At 54.7% G+C, this 16,651-nt stretch overlaps 1 protein-coding gene across 2 annotated transcripts in view; it reads left to right on the forward strand.

Moving 5' to 3' along the window:
• PFDN1 (prefoldin subunit 1) overlaps window positions 1-13,430 on the forward strand; it is a 33,451-nt gene extending 20,021 nt beyond the window's left edge. For both annotated transcript variants that reach the window (XM_074883572.1, XM_074883573.1), the window contains exon 4: window positions 13,205-13,430. In XM_074883572.1, the coding sequence (XP_074739673.1) occupies window positions 13,205-13,288 (84 nt within the window). In that variant the 3' untranslated portion in view covers window positions 13,289-13,430. The remainder of the gene's footprint in view (window positions 1-13,204) is intronic.
• Window positions 13,431-16,651: the final 3,221 nt, after the last annotated feature.

The raw sequence follows: 16,651 nt of genomic DNA on the forward strand, positions 1-16,651 counted from the left end.
CACTGAGCGACCACCAGAAGGTAGCAATTGTTAGGCCGTTCCCAAGTTAGACCAATTTCTTCCTGGGATTTACAGCATAGAAGCTCTCATCCCATGGTTGGCTCAGGATAGGCCAGTGCCCAGGAATGTGTGGTGGGCTTTTTAAATAAACAGGGGAAAATAAGGAGTGCTCCTGTTTTCCTTTGGAGAGGGGAAGCCTCAAGAATAACCCTCTGTGCTTTAGCCTGGAGCAGATTTTGCTTTGGATGAGTGTGCTGTTCTCTCATTCCATTGCTGGCATACACGCACGTACCGAGGACATGATTTTAAACACATGTTGTCACAGACGCTGCCCCTTGTTTCCAAGTGTACGCATAGACGAGGTCAGTCCCTGGCTTGATTTCAGCCCTGTTGGCTTTATGGCCTGGTCTGCGCTAAGGGGGGCTGCTGTGCTTCTGTCGCTGTTGTTCGTACAAGAGCCAAGCCAGAACCATTCGTGCAACCTGGGGGCTTGGCTGCAATCATGATTAGCAAACATGTACAAAACTCGTCTGGCACAGATTATTTGCAGGTTTGGGGCATTGCTGGGGAGTAGATTGATTTTTTTATTTTCTTGATTTGCTTGTCCTGTAAGGTGGTGTGTTGGGTGTGTTTGGGGGGGGTTGTTTGTTTTGCTCTTTGTTCCATTCTACCCCCACTCCCCTGTGTGTTGGGTGTGTTTTGGGGTTTTTATTTGTTTATTTGGCTATTTGTTCTGTTCCACACACCTCACCACCCCCCCCACGACCCAATTTACAGTATCTGATGTTTGGGAATTCAGAGTGGTGATATCCTTCTCTTGTCCATGAATCATACCTTGGAGTTTCATTAACTCTCCCTGGCAATCTATGAGTTAGGAGTGCAGATGTTTTCTGTGGTCAAGAGAAAGACAGTAAATGCTTCCAGAGGGTCACTTGTTCCTAGAGGTAATCTTTGCCTGCTTGCTGTAGATGGAGGTTGGATTTATCATGTAGGATTAACACACGGGTTTGCATGAACCTTTTAGGAGGAAGCTGTGGGAGCTTGGGAGCTCCACAAGTTATGGAGATTGGTGTGAAAGTGAGCTGCAGAGCCTTACCAGACCCCCTGTGAGGACCAGGCCAGGCCATAGTCTTCATCTTGCATGGCTTTGGGTGTCTGAGGCAGGTACAGGTGTCTGGGCAGGTCCTTCTGGGCATGGACATTTGGACTTGGTGACGTTCCTGGGAAATTAGCTGGATGGTTGCACTCAAAGGAGTCAATGGCTCGATGTCCAAGTGGAGAGCAGTGGCTAGTGACGTTCTTCAGGGGTCGGGGTTGGGACTGGCCTGTTTCACGTCTTTGCTGGTGACAGTGGGATCGAGGCACCCTCAGCAGGTTCACTGACAGCACCAAGCTGTGTGGTGCGGTCACGCGCTGGAGGGAAGGGATGGGCCATCCAGAGGGACCTGGACAGGCTGGAGAGGTGGGACATGCAAACCTCATGGAGTTCAACAAGGCCAAGGGCAAGGTCCTGCCTGTGGGTCGGGACAATCCCAAGCACAAACACAGGCTGGGCGAGGAGTGGATGGAGAGCAGCCCAAGGAGAAGGACTTGGGGGTGTTAGTGGATGGAAAAACTGACTGTGAGCCAGCAATGTGCTCTTGCAGCCCAGACAGCCAACCGTGTGCTGGGCTGCATCAGGAGAAGTGTGGGCAGCAGGTCCAGGGAGGGGATTCTCTCCCTCTGCTCTACTCTCATGAGACCCCCCCTGCCCCCGCAGTGCTGTGTCCAGCTCTGGAGCACCAACATCAGAAGGACATGGACCTGCTCGAGCAGGTCCAGAGGAGACCATGAAGATGCTCGAGGAGCTGGAGCACCTCCCCTGTGAGGACAGGCTGAGAGAGTTGGGGGTGTTCAGCTGGAGAGAATGCGCTGGGGAGACCTCAGAGCGGCCTCCCAGGACTTAAAGGGGGTACAGGAAAGGTGGGAGGGACTCTTGATCAGAGGGGAAGGGATAGGATGAGGGGGAACAGTTTTAAACTGAAAGAGGGTAGAATTAGATTAGATATAAGGAAGAAATTCTTCCCTGTGAGGGTGGGGAGGCCCTGGCACAGGTTGCCCAGAGAAGCTGTGGCTGCCCCCTCCCTGGAAGGGTTCAAGGCCAGGTTGGACGGGGCTTTGGGCAACCTGGGCTAGTGGAAGGTGTCCCTGCCCAGGGCAGGAGGTTGGAACTAGATGATCTTTAAGGTCCCTTCCAACCCAAACCATCCTGTGATTCTATGAAACGTGTTTCATGTTGACTCTGGCTTCTGTCATCCAGGCCTGAGTCTGTGCCTTCACTGCGGGCTTGCCCCTGCTATTTGGGCAGCGAAGCTGGAGGCTTAGGCTGGTTTTTGATGACATGGGTGGTCAAGCTGCCTGTCTAAGCTTGCTGTCAGCTGGGGAGGATCCACAGGCTCTGCCATAGGAGAGCAGAGCACAGCCTGCATGGGCAGAGCTGTCAACATCGGTTTGCCCTCCACAGAGGTGTTTGTTTTGAAGAGAGTAGCCAAAGCTCATTTTTCTATCTTTTTTCTTTTTTTTTTTTTTTCCCCTATAGGTCTGGCTGTCTTACAGGGAGGAAAATCTGCATTGTCGTTCCTGATTTTTTGAAATGAAAAACAGGCTTTAAAATAATAAAACAGTGAGAAGGTTGAGAGTGTAATGGACACAGAACTAACACTATTGGTACAAAATCATTCTTTATGGAAAAGCCCTCTGACATAGGACTGGGGCCATACAAATTTAAGGAAAATACTGGAGGAACTGGGGCATAGCTAATGCTGCTCTTTCTGTCCCCTAAACTGACTCTGATGGTAACATGAACAATAGGCCTTATTCCTTGCTTTCAAGGCTGGGATGAATCACTGACTTAACTTAAGTCTTAATGTTTAAAGCCTCACTGTCTGTCTTATTGTCACTTGTCAAAAGTGAGGATAGCAAAAGGATTGTATTCTTACAGCCTAACTTAACGTGTATTTTATGTGATTTCTCTTTTATCTGAATTGCATCATCTGTCATCCCAGACAAATGAAAGTTCTTTGTGTGCTGCTAGCCCCTTGTAGCTTTAAAAGGGATGCTCTTCAGTAACTACAGGAAAGGAGGGGTATTTTTTTCAATACTGGTTCTGATTCCTGTGGTAGATTTCTTAGATAAAGATCAAATAAGAATATGTTCCGCTTTGAAAATTGCGTAAGAAGCTTGTCCTGTGTTAAATAGTGCATAAGTCACTGGTTGCAAAACATGACATTGTAATCTTAGAGGCATAGAAAGAAGAAATCATCACATGTAAGAGGGCATTCCCAGCTTTCTGAAGGGGTATTCCACTGATTTAGACCTGGGATGGCTTATAAAATTTTTAACTTCTCACCATACTTTTGTGAAGAGTGATTGTGGGTGATGCTGATTTTGGTGGAATGACATGTATTTGTAACATCACATGTGTATGGGTATGCATTTGCAAGGCTGGATCTTTCATTTGCAGCAATCGTTCACCACAGCAAGTTTTCAAACTCCCAGAGTTTGCAAGCAACTGCTTAATTAGTAATTCTTTGTTAGTCTTCCCTGCACTGCAAACTGCAAATTAAGCACACAAACTAGCTGAGAGGGCAAGGGCTTCATGAAGGGAGAACTGGAATTTGATGACTCTTTATTTTCACTGTTCCTACCTTTATTTTTAGGTGGATAATTGTAGATTTTAAAAGCAGGAGAATAATTAACACGGGTGTTGATTGCTTCCTTTTAAATCCTTTAGAAGTTAGTTATAGAGATGCTTTCAAAATAAATGTATCCCAGAACATATTTTAGAATCTTTTTGGGGGGTTGCGCTGCTTTAAAAAAAAAAAAAAAAAAAAACAAAAAACAAAACCAAAACCCAAACACACTAATGGGAAAAGCTTTTCAAGTGAACTTTGCCAGTATGCTCTCATTCCTTTGTAATTCAGGGAAAGTGAAATACATTATGCATTAATAAAAAACCACTTCTGCTGCGTCTAAATGGTTTTGTCCATCCAGGAGCCTACATTTAGTCATCTGGGTCTGAAAACGTTGCTTGTTTCCTCTGATTAGCATTAAGCTGCTTTTATGATTACACTGAAATCATTTTAACACAAAGTTGGCAGATAAGTCTGTCTTTGTCATTTTAAACCAGGGTCTGATTCATTGTCAAAGCTCTCCTTTGTGCTTATGGCTGCAGAAGTATCCAAAGCAACCAGCAGAGCTGGATGCGGGTCCCTCTCCAAATTCCTCCTTGCATGAGTAATAGTTAGTCACAAAACCAGGGCCGCTGTCCTTGCCTTAGTCACCAGGCCCATGCAGTCACTCCTTGCTGTCCTTTATGCCCAGCAGCTCTGGGGAGGGGGATTATCTGTGCCTGATAAACCTCCATCCTGACCCCATCTCCTCCATCTTGCCTGGGGAGAACAGGAAATGATTCTTTGGAAAGCATGCTCCTGCATGTGGGAGACCTGACCCAGCCCTGAGTCAGCTTTGTAAAGCCACACCTTGCTTGCCAGGTATGCAGGGATGCCGTCACGACTTCCTGCTGCCCCGCTGACCCGGTCGCTCCTCTCATCTGTCTGTGAATGTGTTCCTAGCGGGGATGTGCCTGCTTGCTGCTTGCGAGGCAGCCGAGTTCAAGGGCATCTGAATTAGAGGGGCGATGCTGTTTAGGTGGGAGCTTACATCATCTTTTTGTTGCTGGTTTGTTGAGTCTTTGAAATTTATGGAAGTAGTTTTTCTTTTAAAACAGCCTTGTTCGGCCAGGACTGCAAGAGATGAAAGGTGTGATACGATTTTGCAAAGGTCATATTGCTAGGGGGGTATTCTGATGAGCCGTACAAAGCACCAAATTAGGGAACTTAGCACATTTTGCAAGAGGCAGTTTGGTGAGGGACACTTCTGCCAGTGTAAGACTTGGGGATTTTCAGAATCTCGGTGAATTTCCCCTCCCCATGTTCTCTGTGTTTGACCTGACTCTGCTGTCATAAGTCTGGTTCGGGTGCAATATCTGACCTGAAGTAATGCACTTCTGAAAACTGCTCTAAATGAGTAATTTTGCCAAGAAGGGGTGTCCCCAAAGGAATCCTGTAGGTTGATAATATATTTCTGCTGCCACCTACTGAAAGGTTCCCAGTTGGCTTGCTTTTGTAGTGGTTAACATCAGGCTAGGGTGCATGCAGTAGTGCACTGGAATAAAAAAATGTTTCCCAGTCACGGAGAGCAGCTGTCTTCACCTCTAGAAAATGCTGTCCCGTGGCTGAGACAACAGGTGTGTGCAGTGTGTTCCCGGTGGGGCTGGGGCTTGGGGACGGGAGGGCTGCTCTGCAGGCAGGTTTTCCTGCCCATTACGTTGTCCCTTCTTCTCTTGAAGGTGGCCTCCCTTGGTACTAAGTGTGGAAAGCAGCGGGTGCTTTTCCAAATTAGCTTTTTCAGAGTATGTTCCTTAGGGTTTCAGGGAGCTATGATAACCATGGGGCAAGCCCTGCTGCTTGTGCTGTAGGTAGGATCATGATGAAGGTGGATTTGCAACAGTAGTTCTTTAGGCAGGTGCTTCTAAAGATCCTCCTGAGTTGGCAAGTGCACTTGTAGGCTTGATGTCTTATCTTCAGCAGTCTAATGCAGATGGTTTTGAAGTGACTGAGGGTCCCCGTTACCTTGTGAAAAGAATGACCAAGGGAAAACCCAGGGATCTGAATCATCACTTCTCCTCTTAAGTAAATAACATCATCGTGCTTCTGTCAGCAGCTGTCATCAGAAACCAGCTGGGCTCCCTTCCTATTGCAGTTCAGTCACTCTTGAGCAAACTCTGGGCAACTTCCTGAGAGCAATAACTCTGCTTGGAAAGTCTTGAAGTGTATCTAAATATTTGGTGGTTGCTGTAGTGTGGTAATTCCCAATGTGTACATGTGCCACGGTGTTGCACTGGGTGAGGACCAGTGCTGGGTGGACCCATCAGGGCGTAGGACTGCCTGCAGACCCACCCCACCCCATCGCTGGTACCCACTATTTCAGTTTCTCCCGAAGCAGAAGCAGCTGGGTGCTGTTCCACCTCCTTCCCATTCATGGGTTCCAAGTGAAAGCCCGTTAAACAGAATGCACGTCCTAGGCACGTCATCTTCCATGATCTCAGGCTGACCAAAATGTTTGCCTTGCCCGCGGTGCGTGTGACGATGGCTCGGTGTGCTGTTCTCTGGCTAGAGGGGTTTGGGCCATTCCAGCCACCCTAGCAGCAGCAGTGGCCTCAAAAGCAAGGGCAGCTCATGCTGCTGCTGCCAGGCCCCCAGCGTGCGGGCAGCACAGCTTGCTTCCCTCTCGGGTGAGATCCTTCCCCAGACAAGCGTGTGCTCCCAGCTCTATCTCAGGATCTGCTGATCACTTTCCCAAAGAGTGCCCCCACAGAGCCCTCGAGGAATGCTAAAAATGGCCTGGGTTAACTTTGGGAGATACTGAAACTTTCAGCTAGCAGGTTTATTGAGACATTGTCACAAGATGAGTTGTATCAGGGCTCTTATTTGAGGCACTGGATCATGCTTCAAGACTCTGCAGCATTCCTCGACGAAAGCCTACTAAGCACGAGAGTGGGATGCCAGCATCTGGTGGCTGGTAGCCAAGTGTGCTGCGAGCCGTGGGGAGGGAGGTGTTCTCTGGGAAGGAACCTGCCAGCTCATTTTGTCCTCACAAGTTGGATGTGAAACAAGTCTGTAGAAAAACAGTTTAAAAAAACAAACAAACAAAAAAGGCCAAAATGAGAAGGCATTTTCCAATACCAGATCCTTAAATTTCCATAGAAACAGTTTTGTTTGGGTTTAAGCATATTTGTGTTTGCAGGTCAGGGGTTGAAGCTCTTTTTCTCTTGCTGAGGTGGAGGTAAGTGGAATTTGAAGAGTGAAGGGAGTAGATGTTGAATGAGAAACCGCTACTTGAAGCAGGAAATTCACCTGTGAGCATGAGATGTAATGCAGCATGACTAAACTGTGGCTGCTGTGTGTCGGTGTCCTGCTGAGAGCAGAAGTGCTGTTTTGGCTTTTGGAGTTGAGCGTGCACGTTGTGAACTGTGCTGAACTACCAGCTCTAGACAAAGCTCCGTGGACACGCAGGTCTGGCCAATGGCTGACCAGCTCTCTCTGAAGGCAGAGGTGTCTGAATCATAGTGCTGGGAGAAATATGTTGCTTTGATCATCAAAAGCCTGTCGGAGAGGAGATGATTAATTGTTTTTTCTTGCTGTGGAATCTGTGGATGCTGGCTCTTTAATCTGCCAGGAATGTCAGGTCTGGGTGCGTCGTCATCGTGCTTCTCCAGAAGCGCACTGGCCTCGCTAGCAGTGTGATGCAATGGAATCGGAGGTGGGAGGCTCAAGCAGGGGGTGACTTCCCGGCATGTCAAAAGGCCACGGGCCATCTCTGTTAACCACAACTTCTTTTCTTCTTCAGGGTGTGAACTGTGATTGCATTTGCATTAAATCTAGTATTTCCGCGGCTGCTGCCAAAAGCAGATCGTGCGGAGCTGGTCAGAGGGCAAGTGTTGCCCGTGTCAGGGAGCGAAGTGCAAGGGAGCCGTGGTACGGGGCAACGGCAGGGGCGAGTGTTTATGGCGTTGCTTTTGCTGTAACCACCAGTGCCAGGGCACAGGCTCATCGCTGGGGTGCGTGTTGGTAAGAAGCATGCGCAGCGAGGGATGGGCCGTGGGTGCTGCCGTACGTAGCCTGTGGCTGGGGCCAGCCAAGCTGATGCTTCCAAGAGCTTGCGCTTAGTACACAGGTGGAGTTGAAGAGGCAGCAGGCTGGAAGCGGCCACCCAGAGCCACTGCCTGCAGCTGCCCAGCGCTGCCTGAGAGCGGAGCACGTTGGCACCAGGCACTGCAGCCCGGTGTCCTTGCTGGGGTTATGGGGTCCCGTGCGAGGCAGCTGCCCTACCCTCCTTGCGGGCAGGGCTGGGGTCGGTGGTGCCCTCCCCGCCTCTGCGGGGCTGTCGGCTGCACGGCTGTCCTTCCTGGGACGTGGTCCTGGGGGACTGACATGTGCTGCCTGTTGGATGAGGCTGCGTGAGCAGCCAGTCCTGGTTTTGGCTGCATCTCTGATCATATGGGAGACGGCGCTTTTACTCTACACAGCTGTGCTGAAACCCCACACAGGTTAGTCCCTCGCCCCACACGCCTGGTTTAGGAGGATTGCAGGAAGGCTCAGAAGTGGGGAAGGCTCCTGAGAGCTGGGAGGGGAGAGTAAGGGCCAGGCCTGATGGCACCATCTGCGGTCAGGTGCAGGAGAGCCTCAGAGCCCCCTGTAGATGCTGGGAGGCCCAGCAGGTGGGCTTCACTCTGCTGCCCAAAGAAGAGTTCTTGTCCATCTCTTCTTGCCCTCCATCTCTGTGCCAGGTAGCCATTAGCATGGAAAACCTACTTCCAGCAAGCAGATTTAGGTGAGAACATTTCCTCTTGGGCTAGTTTTCAGACAGATCATCCGGGCTGTGGTTTGTCTGGCTCCCAAGCACTGCAGCCCTTCCTGGCTGTTGTTGGCAGTGGGATTAGTTTAAGGGAATGATGAAACTATAGGCTGGAAGGCATTGACTGCGCTGGCTTTCTGGGGGCATCTTCTGCGGCTTTGTCCCCTACCAGCTGTTCTGCGTGTCGCCCAGACCTTGCTAGCCTCTTGCAGTAGTTGCGTGTTGGTCTTGTGTCCCAGTGCAGGTGGCGGTGCCCATCCTGTGCAGAGGCAGAGTGGGGCAGGAGGGGGATGGAGGGGCTGTCCCTGCAAATAAGGGGTTGGATGAGAACGGGTGAGTGGCCTGTGGTGGGAACAAGTGGGGGTGCAAGAGCTTGTCCCGTGCTGGAGCTGGGCAGCTGGCTTGAGTTCAGAGGGCATGCAAAGCATGCTGTCTGCCTGGAAATCTGTAGCTGCAGATCCTACTACCTTCCCACGTGCCTTCAGCCACCTTCAAGGCAGCCTCCGGCTCCCCTGCCTTGCTTCTGAGGTAGAGAGGCTTCTCGTGAGCTGATGGGACCTGCAACCTCAGGTCATTCCTCCCTGCGTGGGAGTTGCTGCTCGTGGGTCATGGAAACAAAGCAGGGTTTCTGAAAGCTCTGTGCTCTGGCTGAGCGGGCGTTCAGAAGCTGTGCCTCTTAAATAAGTTTCAGTAACACTCAAGAAGTGTATTTTGCAGTGTGGTAAATAAATCTCTAGCAAGTGGATGTGGCAATCACGAACCAGGAGGAGGAACTGGCCCCTCACTGCAGTCAGAGCCAGTGGGTGACAAACCAGCCTCTTCCTGCTGTGCTGTCTGTATTTCCTCCTTTGCTGCCTTGCCACACTCCTTGTGTAACTGCTGGGGAGACGCCAGCACCTCGTGGCACTGCCCGTCCTCGCTGCAGAGCGTGGCCCTGTTTGTAAGCCATGAGTTGGGGCTTTTCTCGGAGCTGAGTGGCATGTGTCACCTTCACCCCATCGCCTTTCCAAAGCAAGTCTGCTTTCTCAGTCCTGCCCTGGGACTCCGTGACTCAGGCAGCGGTATCTCTTGCTCTTTTGGGTAACCACCTTGTCTGGCCAGAGGCCTGCAGAAACTGGTGGGTGGGTGGAGGCAGTTTACAGCACTGCTGGTGTGGGGAGCAAGTAGGAGCTCTGCATCTGCTGCTCGTAGGTTGTGCAGCCTCTGAAGTCAGTGGCTTGTTGTGCAGGGCCAGTGTGCTGCCACGTGTCCTTGGGTTCCTGACTGGCGAGCACTGGAGTCACTGGTGTAGAAGTAATATCAGAGGCTGCAGAGAGCAGCAGCCTTTGATTTCATGAGGGACCAAAACTAGCAGTAGTTCTGGCATTGCACTGGAAATTTGCTGCTAGCTGCACTTGCCTTGGCACAGGCAACAGGGAATTAGCACTTGGAGCGGCGAACACACCTTCACGGGAAGATATATGCAGCTAATTGGGTGATGAACTAAAACCTAGTAGCCACGGGCTGGCCCAAAACGTGGGGTCAGAGGATATAGGGTTAACTAGGACTGCGAGTCAACCTAGGCTGGGGAAGCTTGGAGGTGGGGCTTGGGAGGCTGTGGTAGTGTTCCTCTGCAGGGAGCTGATACCACCAGCCTGGCAGATCTGGCTGGACCGGAACAGCCTCCAGGGTGACTTAAGATCGTTGCTGTCAGCCGGTCTCTGGGCTCGCGGGGAGCCGGGGTGACTCGCCGCGTGTGTCAGCCTGCTTGCTCACAGCGCTGCTCCTGGGCAGGCGCACCCGGGAGAGAAGGGGTTTCCTGTCTAGACCCCAGTAATCGCGGCGAGGAGGGGTTTGCACGCAAGCTCCTGCTCTTTTTCCTGTGATTACCGAAGCAGAAGCCAGGCCACAGCTCCTCGGGAGGGAACACCTCACTTCTGCCATGTGTCTCGGAAAATACGGTGACCGTCTGCTCCTCGCCCCCCCTTGCTTTGGGCCGTTAGTCAGAGCGGGCGCCAGCTGCCCCGCTGCCTCTGCTGCTGCCGGCCGCTGGGAGAGCTCGGGAAGTTTGCAGCCCCCCCAGCTGTGGGTGCAGGGTTTCCCTTGATGCTCAAGGGATGCTCCTTAAGCCCAGGAATGAGTGTCCTTGGAGACTGCTTTTGGGAGGAAGGAGTAAAACTTCAAGACCAGCCCAGAGCCTCTTGCCCTAGAAGCTACATGACTGAGGAGCGTGATTGAGGGAAATGCAAATTCCCTGAATCCTCACCTGCCTGGGACTTGAGGTGATGCTTAAGTAAAGAAATAGCATTAAACCGTGTCCCTTTGCCATGAGCTGTGTAGCTCCAGCACCCCCGCTCCCCCAGGGAGGGCAGAGCATGCCGCTGCGCAGGGGGGACAGCGTGGATCTGCGTGGGCCATGCCAGCCATGAACACTCCTGCGCTGTGTCAGGCCACGTTAGTGCTCAGAGTCCCTTGTCCTTCAGAAAGCAGGGCCCAAACGGTGGCCAGCACCGCTCCCTAACAGGGGACGTTTGAAATCCCACCGTGTTAGGAGAACAGAGCCGTCATTTGCAGCCTGCCAGCTCCTGGCCGCATGTGGAGGCTTCCCTGTGTGGTGGCAGGGCTGCCTGGCTCTTCTGAGATTGCTGCCAGGGCCAGCCTGCCCGCGGAGAGCTGCTCTTGCTGCCTGCTGGGCACAGGAGGGAGGGCAGAGGACAGAAAGCCAGAACTGTTTCATAGACTAATTTAACCGTCCAAAAATGTTTTAGTAATAAATGAACACGTAGAAGCCTTTCTCCTCCAGTCAGCAGAGCTCGGTGGAGCTCGGCCCCATGCAGGTTTTCCAGGCCCTGTTTCCCCTTGCAGCTTGCAGATTCAGTTCCCTAGATGTGAAATCCCTCGACGTCTGTCCGGGCGGCGTGCGAGCGGCACGCTGGTGGCAGAAGTCCTCCTGCTCGTGCGTCAGCGAGTCGTTGGCAGCAGGAACCCGCGCTGCGCCACCTCTCCCAGCGGTTTCCTGAAAAGCAGCTCTTGTAAGTGAGAGGGATCCCACGTGCCTGGGTACCGTGTGAGAGGGACAAGGAGCCTTTTGCCGTACCCACGGCCCTAGCTGTTGCTAACAACCTTTACTGTTTAAATAAAAGCCCTTCAGTATTTAGAAATGGGGCTGGAAGAGATATCCTCATGGCATGGGCATTGCAGCTGAGTTTACAGAAGCCGCTGCAGGCTTTCTGCAAGGGGACAGACTGGGAGCGATGGCAGCAGGACTGTCCCGTGTGCTAAGGAATTTTCCTTCAGCGTGTCGTGTCCCAGCTCCCTGTGGGCTTGCAGGAGTCAGGGGGAAGGCTGTCAGGGGAGCATCAACTTTGCAGTTCTTGCCTGTTGCCAGCTGGCAGGGGCTGTGTCCTCTGGATCGCACACAAGCCCCCCCCCCCCCCTCCACTTGCCCCCTGTAGCAGGAGCTTGCTTCTGCTGCAGCCTGCACCCATGGGTGCTGCTCTGCAGCCAGCAGGCAGCTGGGGAGCACTCGAGAGCAGCATGTGCTTTTACCCTTTCCTCCAGCCCCCCTGCGTGGCTGAGCAGTGCTGAGGACCTCAGCTGTTCCCCTTTAGCTGTCCTTGGTGTTGGTGGGCTTTGGAGGTCATTCAGGCCATACTGGGCTCCTCTGCCTGTGGCTGGGGAGGTGATTAGTGGAGCCTCTGGCAGGATGCTCTAGGCTGAGGCCCGAACTTCTGTAATTTAATAATAATCCAGCCAATGCTTACTGGTACCCAGCTTGTCCCAGAGAGCAGGCTCTGGAGCTCCCCAGGCCTGGGGGAAGGTGCTTGGTGTGTGGCTGTGGGAGCACCGTGCTGCAGCGGGCGTGCCACGAGGCTGTCCTTGTGAGGACAGGTACTGCCCGAGCAGCCCCGTGTGTGCCCCCGAGGCCTCTCCCCGTGGTCCTCTGCAAGCCCAGCTCTGGGGAGCCCCCCCGAGGTCCCCCCAGCCCGTAGCACAATGTGTTTGGAGCGGTGCTCTCCTTGCTGCCGCCGAAGGAGCCAGGGCTGCCTGTGCTCACACAGCAACACCTTCTGCTGGCCTGGTGTCTGCTGGAGACTGTTGTGTCTGTTGTTTGGAAACCCAGAGAAAATAGTCAAAAGAGCCAAGCGCTGAGTTTTCCAGTCACCTAGGAGCACCCAGACTAGCAGGAAAAAACGCTGCATGCTGAATTCCTATCTTGGGATGCACAGCTTCGGGCTGCTTCCCTGCCAAGCCTAGCATAATTAAAGATGATTAAGGAAACACATGTATTTGGTGATGATGCCAGGGAATTTCTGATCTGGGTTTAGAAAACTGGCCCAGCTGGGAAAAAGAGCCTTTTTTACCCAAGTGCAAAAGGATTTTGCTGTTGTCTCCATAAGGCCTCAGCATGTTAGTTCCTCTGTAGGCTCTGAGTGGTGCAGGATCTGATTTCCTTTTCCTTCATCGCTACAGTTAATGTATCCCACTTTTTGCAGCTCTGCTGTTGCAACCTTGGTGACAGCTCTGGGGAAGTTTCAGAGGGAACAAAATTCAAAGTCCATGTAAACATTGCCCAGGCTAAACTTTAGCACTTCCAGGTGCCTCTGGAAATGAATAACCTCTGTCTGCACTTTGGGAAACCTGTCGGGCCCTCGGTGCCCTCAGCAGGCTGCTGCTCTGCCCTGGGCAGCCCTTGGCCTCCCACCCTGGCACGTGCTGTTGGAGGTGAGGTGAACCTTAACTCTCCTCTGGTTTTTTTGCCTTGCAGCAGAAGAAGTCGTACCTGGAGCGGAGCGTGAAGGAAGCGGAAGATAACATCCGGGAAATGCTGATGGCCCGAAGGGCGCAGTAGCTGTGTGGTTCCCCCCCAGCCTCCTTCGACACCCTCGGGGGGGGGGGGTTTTGGGCAGCTTTACTGGTGCGCTGCTCACCGCCGCCTCCCTGCACGAGCTCCGTTCTGTGGGAGTTTTAATAAAACTCTGCTGTGAAGCTCATTGCCTGCTGCCTCAGCATCTCACAGTGGCTGCTCTCCCTGCGGGGATGTGAGGGAGAAAGGAGGTGGGGGGGGATTTGGGGAGAGGACCCTTCAAGGAATCCTCTTTGCTTTACAGCAGCTGTAGCCCTCGCCCTGCGGGAAGAGCCTGGGCGCTGCCTGGTGCTGGGCAGCAGGGAGGGCTCACTTCATTGTTCTGCTGGAGGGGGGCTGGTGAAACTGCAGCGGGGGAAAAGGGAGGCTGGCAGGGCAGGGCCAGCAGTCACAGGCACCTCCAGCTCCCCCCTGGGTGGCCGTTTATTCTGTCAGCGGGGACAGGCCCTGGTTCCCTCCTTGTACACGCAGGCCTGGCAGAGCCCCAGCGCGGCAGCGAGCTGGTGGAGGGCCAGTGCCACCCTGTGCTTTGTGCTCACAGTGCACCAGCCCGGCCTCCTCCTCCCCCTGCTCCTGGCTCCGGGGCTGTTCTGAAACGGCGCTTTCAGGGATGTCTTCTCTCCTGCCAGCAGCAACTTGGGATCTTGCAGCTGGTTGGGGTTTCCAGGTCCCGTTGCCAACCCTCCGTGCTCTCGCCCCGTGGACGTGTGGGTGCTGTCACGCTCTGGGCTGGCCCTTCCCCCCGCTGCTTCCCCCCAGGCCCCCTCATGTGCTCACAGCCTGGTCCAGCCTCTTCTTCGCTGGTGATCACAGGCCTGCACCGGGCTGCCCCAGGGGCTGCTCCCGCCAGGGCACTCGCACCCTGCGCACACACGCACGCACGCTCAGAGGGAGCCCTCACCCAGGATGGAGTTTAACAGGAATTTGGTAAGATCGGACAGACTGTGCTGGACAAGCACTGACCAGCTGGTCATTTACTCCAGCTGGCCCTTTCATCCCTGAACCTCACTATTTTTCCACACTTGTTCCTCCCCAAATCACCTCCACCTCAGGGTCCTCCACTAAACATCCCAGAGCAAGTCCTGTGCAATCCCAAACAGCTTTTCCCTGCGTCAGCTAACGTGTCCCACCCCAGGCATCAGCCCCTCATTCCAACAGGCGATCTGGAGAGCTGCTCTGGGTCACCCGTGGGACAGGCATTGCCTGGATGTGGGGCTGAGGCTCTGTGGGGACAGCCCCGAGTTCCTTGGGTTGCCTTCCCACCTGCCGTTGTGCCCATGTGCTCCCTGGGGCTTGGGGCTGGGCCTGCGAGGGGCTGAGGGCCCTGGGATGGGCCTGGAGTGGCCTCTCCCCTGCTGGGCTGGCTGGGCTCCCGCGGGGTGTGCGGAGGGGCTCCATTCCCTACCTGGCCTGGTGCTTGCTGGCGTCTGGCACCACCCAGCAGAGCCACAGGGGTGGGCAGAGCCTCCTGCACCCGTTCTGGTCCTGGGGCAGGGCACAGGCCTGGCCTGGGCAGGCCGGATCAGCCTGGAGCTGGGCTCAGCAGCCAGGGACGCCCCGGAACCCAGGGCAGCCTCTCCCCATGGCGCGTGGGAGCTGTGGTGTCCCCAAGGCCACCACAGCACCAGGGGCAGCATGTGCAGGGGGTCGCTGCTGCGGCCACCAGGACTGCAGCCGCTTTGTGACGGGTGCCAGAGCAGGGGCAGAGCACGGTCAAGCTGAGTCCTCGCCTCTACCCTCACCGGGGTCCGGGGGGCAAATGGCCCCAGACCAGCCAGCCCAGACCAGCCCCTGCTCCTGCCTGTGGCACAGCAAGAACCAGCCTCGTGCCCAGCGAGGCCACTCCTGGGGCTGGAGGAGGGGGCGAGGGGCAGGCAGGGGTCTGAGCGCAGGGCAGCTGAACGCACCGTGTTTAACACCCCGCACCCCTGCCGAGGCACGGCGAGGCAGGGCCCAGCTCTCCTGCGCCCCGGCAGCTGCCGGGGAGGTGCTGGGACGGCTCCTGGGCAGGGAGCCCCTGGGAGCACGGCAGCAGCCCTGGGCCTAGGACTGCAGCCTGCGGAGCGGGGGGGCAGCCCCTAAGCAAGGGGCTTGAAGGCTGCTGGGGACAGGCTGCTGCCAGGGGCCCTCCTCAACCCAAACCAAATTGTCTTGCCCCAGACCAGAGCCCCGAAACTGCATTTCTGAGACCCAAGCGGAGGTGCACAGAGTACCCGGGCTGTGCCAGTCAGGGGGGAACTCCCCGACAAGAAGCGCAGAGGAACCCAGTGAGGTGCCTTGTGAGGCCTGAGCGAAGCCCGTGGCACAGTGGCCGTGGCCCTGCCAAGCAGCTCGCAGCTGAGCCCCGGCTTTACCGGGGTTCCCTTCAGCCTGGGTGCCAGAGCCGGGCCCCAGGAGGAGCAGGGGAGCAGAGCTGCTGCCTCGGCTGTGGCACAGGAAGAGCGTTAGGGGACAGGCACAACCCTCCCCCTTCCCTCGGGGAGCCTGGCTGCAGCGTACACAAACCGCCGATGGCGAGCACGGCGCTGCGCAGTCCTGCTGCAAAAGGCACGAGAGCACCAGGTACCGTCAGGCAAAGCAAAGCCCGTGTGTGTCAGTGCACCGGGACTGGTTTCGCTCCTGGGACAGGGAGAACAGCAGCGAACTGGGGCAGTGGGCAGCTGGGTGGGAACCACCCCCATGGCGACAGCAGCGGGTTTCCACACTTTTCTGCAGACAAAATCTTTTTATCCCTCTTCTGGCCATGGAACAGCTTCAGCTGTACGTCCTCAGCACTAAATTAATCCATGGCCTTGTTTCTTCTTACCCATTAGTTCAGCCCCCCAAGCCCGCACTCTGCAGCAGGGGGATGATGGATCACTGCTCAAACCCCCGGAGCAGGAGCGACCCTCCCCCAGGAGCCACTGGCACACGCGTGCAGCAGCTCTCTGCCATCCCGGGAGCTGCTGCAGAGGGCCCCAGTCCCAGGAGGGGACCTCCACATCCAGCCCTGAGTACGCAGAGGGATGAAACCCTGACCGGGCTGTCCTGTGCGGGACAAGGGGGCCGCTGGTGTCGGGCACAGGCGCCCCCCCCTCCCCAGCCCAGCTGGTTTCACTGCGCTCTCACGGCTCACACAGCAGGTTGCTGCAGAAAATCCCCCAGACGCTGGTGACAGCAGGGCCAGACACCCCCCGGCCAGGGACCAGCAAGGGGCTGAGGCACAGACTTCTGCAGCAAAGCTGCTCGAAGCCAAGTCCATCCCTGCTGCTGCAGAGTCAGCATGTGTGGGAGGCTGAGAACAGACAGCGACGGGGGAAGCACACCCTCTACGGGACAGATTTATTGAGACAGTCAGGACCTAGCAAA

The sequence above is a fragment of the Strix uralensis genome, chromosome 14 (genome assembly GCF_047716275.1).
Source record: "Strix uralensis isolate ZFMK-TIS-50842 chromosome 14, bStrUra1, whole genome shotgun sequence".
NCBI lineage: Eukaryota > Metazoa > Chordata > Aves > Strigiformes > Strigidae > Strix > Strix uralensis.